This window comes from Dendrobium catenatum, unplaced genomic scaffold (assembly GCF_001605985.2).
Source record: "Dendrobium catenatum unplaced genomic scaffold, ASM160598v2 fragScaff_scaffold_716, whole genome shotgun sequence".
Classification (NCBI taxonomy): domain Eukaryota; kingdom Viridiplantae; phylum Streptophyta; class Magnoliopsida; order Asparagales; family Orchidaceae; genus Dendrobium; species Dendrobium catenatum.
This window is the reverse complement of record NW_021319178.1, coordinates 12927612-12933464: the sequence shown is the minus strand read 5'-3', so window position 1 is coordinate 12933464 and position 5853 is coordinate 12927612. Positions and strand designations below refer to the sequence as shown.

At 41.9% G+C, this 5853-nt stretch overlaps 1 protein-coding gene across 1 annotated transcript; it reads right to left on the bottom strand.

Moving 5' to 3' along the window:
- Positions 1 to 585: 585 nt before the first annotated feature.
- On the bottom strand, positions 586 to 2012 carry LOC110100724 (nodulation-signaling pathway 2 protein-like). Its single transcript, XM_020828363.2, has one exon. It carries the CDS (start codon positions 2010 to 2012, stop codon positions 639 to 641), a length of 1374 nt encoding a protein of 457 aa, XP_020684022.1. The 3' UTR covers positions 586 to 638.
- Positions 2013 to 5853: the final 3841 nt, after the last annotated feature.

Below are 5853 nucleotides of genomic sequence, written 5' to 3'. Positions count from 1 at the left end.
AGTTGTAAATATTAGTAAAATGTTGGGCTACAATTCTCATTTTGTCATTTTGTACATATTTTCAAGGAAATATAAGGAAGTTTGATGATGAGTTGTGTTCTATCCCCTAGTAGTCCTATTTTATAGTCATGTGCTTATCGAGATGAGCAGAGCTGGTTTATTGTATGCTATGACTAATGTATATGTATCCTTTGTGCTTATATTAGTTATACATATTGAATAACTATAAATAAAATGATGTTTCTTTTTCTACTATTTCTATGAGATTTGTAAGTTTTGGTTGAAATGTTAAATGATTATAAATATAAAAAGATAAAAGATAATTCTTCCAATTTAAAATTCGAGGCATGACAAGTTATTGGGTACTCCATGGCTTAATGGGAATACTATTGATAACCTCATTAAAATTTCTCTTTCCAATGTTGATTCTTTTAAATGCATCAAGCTGTCTGAAATGATTAATAATTTTTAGAACTATTATATATTAGCAAATTTAATTATAAAAAATAGTTTTAGCCACATAACTAAAAAAGAAAAAAACTAGAAAAAAATAATATCTAAATTGAAGAGTCGTGTTCTGAAAACCAAAGACTGAAAAAGCTCTGCTAAACATACCCCTAAATTACTTAAAACATCCGTTATAAGCAAGTTTCCCGCGCCGCTTCTGCCGCCGCCGCCGGCGGAACTGCCCAGGTGGTGGCGCAAACTAACCGCCGCGATTTCCATCTCAAAACGAGCTTATTCGAATATTCTTCTTCAACCCGATAACCATAATTAAACAGCTTAATCAGCATCCGAGCTTGTGACACATTGAACCCACTGAGATCCACTCGCCTGAATCCGGCCGCCGCCATCCACTCCCCAACTTCTCCTTCTTCCTCACAGTAAGCCTTCCACACCGCCGCTGCAATTCTCGGAGCCAAAATCTCCTTCTCCACCATTTCCCTCGCCATCCTCTGCTTCGGAAACCCCTCTTCCAATGCCTCCATCATTGCCCAATGCCTCTTCATTTCATCCATAAACTTCCCAGTAAATCCCGCCGCAGCCGCCACCGTCGCCTCTCCGCCGTCATTTTCCTCCTCGACCACCGTCACCAAGCATGCTCCGACGGCGGCGGCGGCGCCGATAAATGATTTAACGGAGGTGGCGGTGCGGTGTGGGGTTTGAGGCCATTGGAGAACGCAGTTTAGTATGACTGCATCTCCCTTGACCGTCCTCACCGCCGCCGGCCGGAATCTCTGATTCCGTCCGAGTCGGCAATGGTCGAATGAGAACGGAAGGCTTACCGATGCTGCAAAGGCAGTCAGCCTTTGACCGGTTTCCTCCACCTTCGCCGTCGACCACTTCCCACTGGCGACCGCTGTGATTCTGAGAGAGGGTGAAGTGAAGTTTCCGTTTTTATGAGAAACCAGAGCTTGTATCAGAGAAGGCCATTGCAGCCCCTCCTTGATGTCAAAATCAACGATGTGAACTTGCTGGAATCCGCTGACGGCGTCGAGAATGGCTTGATTGGCGGTTAAATGGCCAAAACTGATGTACGGCGACATGTCCTGCATCAGCTGGAGAGCTGTGAGCTCGTCGGCGGCAGGATGGCGGTGAAAGGAGGGACCTTTCCCGGAAAGTAGGCTTTGTAGCGCTTTAGTGAAATGTAAAGCCAGGCGTTCGACGATTGTTGCGGCAGATTCCGTCGGGACAAGCAATTCCTTGAGTCGGAACAATATCACTCCTGCGAGCGCCCGCTGTTTGTGGGGGCCGTTGAGAGCTTCAGCGGCAGCCATGAGAAGGTGGAAAATGCGGAGGCGCTTCTCGTCGGAAGCCGTAGCCAGTGGTGGATTGTCCGACAGCAGGCAGGAGAAGATTTGATCATCGAAGCCGTCGAAAGGGATGGGGAGGCCGTTGCCAGAGAAGGAACTCCAGTCGGTCGCCGGCGAGTTTTGTGCCCACGCAATATCGGCGTTGAAGGTGGTGGAGAAGTAGTGGGATATTTGTACTGGCAGAGTGTCTTCTTCCATGGCCAGTTCTGTTCGTGTGTATTATATTAATATAGGCTAATTAAAACTTACAAGCTTGATTTTCTCTACTCTACCATTTTAACTTATTTGAAGAGATATATATAGGAGTTTGAACTAGTTTTTAAAATTCGGTTTTAGTTTGGTTTCATTAGAAGAATTTGTCAATAGGAAAAAATTATGAGCCTAACCTATTAAACTAATTCAACTATTGTAGATCAATGTTATAAGGGGAGTTCTCAGTCAAAATTACTACTATGTAATTGATAAATCATCAAAAAATTATCTTGATCGGGCATGAATCTCGAGGCAAAATCAAGTTGGAAACTTCCAAAATTAAAATTGGGACCATCCAAACTTTGATTTCAACAAACTTATAGTCAAACTAAATCTCTCGAAAATACAAATCCAACAACACCAAATTCGAGTCAATCTGAGTCCAAATCAAGGACTAGAAGCGTAGTTGGAAGGTTCAAACCATAATTTAGATTACTAAATGGCTTCCAAATGTGACATGCTTAAAGTCGAATCGAGCGGCTCGACGTGCCCAAGATCATAAAATTTTGATATCATTAAGACATTTAAATGACCAATAAACGGTTCACGATCAGGGGATTCAACATCGGTCGTCCATCAAAGCCACTCCCAAAGTACCCTTGATCTTTCTTCTATTTATGGGTTATGCCACCCTAGAAAATCCATGAATATAGCCCCTCTTTCTCATGAAAAGGGACCCCAAGCAAGAGGACAAGAGAGAGATCAGAGATTGCTCTTGCCTTCTTGCTCCTCCTACACCACTGCCTAGAGTTCTACCAAACCACCATCCAACGCCGGAGTTCTATCGGACGACTGCTAGAAGCCGAACTTTCATCAAGACCATCGCCTAATGCCAAACTTACGTCGCACCACCGTCTGATGCCAGAGTTCTGCTGGACCACCGCCTGACGCCGAACTTCTGCCTAACGTCGGACTTCTGCCAGACCATCGCCCAATGCTGGACTTCAGATGGACCACCGCCCGACACCAGAGTTGCATCAGACCATCGCCTGACGCCGGAGTTCTGCCAGACCATCGTTTGACGCCGGAGTTCCAATGGACCACTGCATGAGGCCAGACTTCCGCCGGACCACCGCCCGACACTAGAGTTCTTCCGGACATCCGTCTGATGCTGAACTTTCGCCTGACCACCAACCAATGACGGACCACCGCTCAACGCCAGAGTTCTTTCGGATCACCACCCGACACCAGACTTCTGTCGGATCACCACCTGATGTTAGAAATCCACCGGACCACCGCTCGACTTCAGAGTTCCGTCAGACCAGATCCTTACTCCGAAGTTCTTCCAGACCACCGCTTGACGCCGGAGTACCACCGGACCACCATTTGATGCCAGAGTTCTGTTGGACCACCAAATAATGCCCAAAATTTTGTTGGTCCACCTCCTTACGACTATGATCCTTTCGACCTCTGTCACCTACTACGGTCCTTACGACCTCCATCACTAGACAATGGTCTTTCTGACCTCTGTCTCCTATCGACTGCAGTCCTTCCAACCTCCGTCGCCATACAATGGTCTTTCTGACCCCTATATGTTATCGAACATGGTCCTTCCAACCTCTTTCTCCTACTACGGTCCTTCAAACCTCTATCGCCAGACAACAGTCTTTCTGACCCCTATCCCTTGTCGACTACGGTCCTTTCGACCTCCATCTCTAGACAATGGTCTCTTCTGACCTCTGTCTCTTGCCGACTACTGTCCCTCTGACCTCCATTGTCTTCTATAGTCCTTTCGACCTTCATTTCCATAAAATAATCTTTCTGATCCCTATCTCCTACCGATCATGGTCCTTCCGACCTCCATCACCTACTACGGTCCTTCAGACCTCTATCGCCAGATAATAGTTTTTTTGACCCCTGTCTCCTGCCAACTACGGTCCTTTTCACTTCCATCAACATATAACTATCTTTCTGACCCCTATCTCTTGCCAACAACGATCCTTCCCAACTCTATTGCCTACTACGATCCTTCTGACTTCCATCGCCATACAACGGTCTTTCTGACCCCTATCTCCTACCGACTATACTAGTACTCCTTCTGACCTCCATCATCGACTACGGTCATTCTGCCTCCCTTGCCAAACAACAGTCCTTCTGACCACTGTTACTAGAATATAGTCATTATGACCTCCGTCGCCAGTCAAATATGATTCTGTCAACTAAACAAAAATTTCAATCCTAATTCTTCCAATTTCCACTATGTAATATGATGTGCATTTGTTATGTCAACCCAATGCCTTCCCCCCCCCCCTTCCCGAGGAATGGCCTCATTTATAATCGATTGCAAATAATAATGGGATCATTCAAATTGGGTCAGGCCCCACGTAAAAACTCTAGTGTCTCTTATGAACGCTACACCCTTTCTTTTATCATTTTGTGTGCTGGATCTTTGTACAAAGCTAAGACATTAAATTTCATATTTCTCTACCACCGCGAATATACCTGGATACAACAGTAATAAACTTAATGTGTTGAGGATATCTCTAGCTATGATATTGAGAGGAGTTTTTAGGTTTTTTATTTTTCATTAGGCGATGAGTGTCAAATAATAGTTGTAAAATTGAAATCAAAATTTGGTGGAGAAAGGGTTATCAGCTTCATAGTTTGTTTGACTGTATGACTAGTAAGATGTGTATTAGATGGTGGGGATTGATGAATCCCAATTATTGGTGGACATTATATGATAATTCACAAGTGATATTAGAATTTGAGTTTGAAAGTTCATGGAGATTGTTATACCTATAAGAACTAGCTCGAAGCCATTGGAAGGTTTTCCGATAGCAGGCAAGAAAAGATTTGATCATCGAAGCCGTAGAAAGGGATGGCGAGGCTGTTTCCAGAGAAGGAACTCCAGTCGGTCACCGACGAGCTTTGTTCCCATGCAATATCGGCGTTGAAGGTGGTGGAGAAGTAGTGGGATATTTGTAATGGCAGAGTGTCTTCTTCAATGGCCAGTTCTGTTCATGTGTATTCTATTAATATAGGCTAATTAAAACTTACATGCTTGATTTTCTCTACTCTACCATTTTAACTTATTTGAAGAGATATATATATATATATAGGCGTTTGAACTAGTTTTTAAAATTAGGTTTTAGTTTGGTTTCACTAGAAGAATTTGTCAATAGGGAAAAATTATGAGCCTAACCTATTAAACTAATTCAACTATTGTAAATCAAGGTTATAAGGGGTGTTCTCACTCAAAATTACTATAATGTAATAAACTTAAATTGTTGATAATATCTCTAGTTATGATATTGAGAGAAGTTTTGAGGTGTTTGATTTGTCATTAGGCGATGAGTGTTAAACAATAGTTGTAAAATAGAAATAAAAAAGTGCGGAAAGTATGATCCAATTCATAAAGTACGACCAAAATTTCAAAATTAAGCAGATTCGATTGATTAATCATAGGACTAAATTAGGTAATATTTTAGGCATTGTACTGTATGAATCAAATTTCTGCCTAATTTAATGAACGATGGGCTTTTTAATTATAACTGATCATCCAATATGATGTGAAGTTCATACTGTATGATTAATTATATTTTAAAAATATTTTTCCAGATAAATAAAATATTTTATTATTTTTTTTAATAACATATCTTCTAGTACGATATTGATTGTATAGTATGATGTATAGAAAAATTAAAACATTTAAAATTATTTCTCCTCCTCTCTTGTTTGTGTGCATGATCGTTAGGCTAGCATACACCCATATAGGACTTTACTCAAGAAATAAAAAATACATAAATGATTATTATAAATTTTTTATAACATAACCTATTCTACC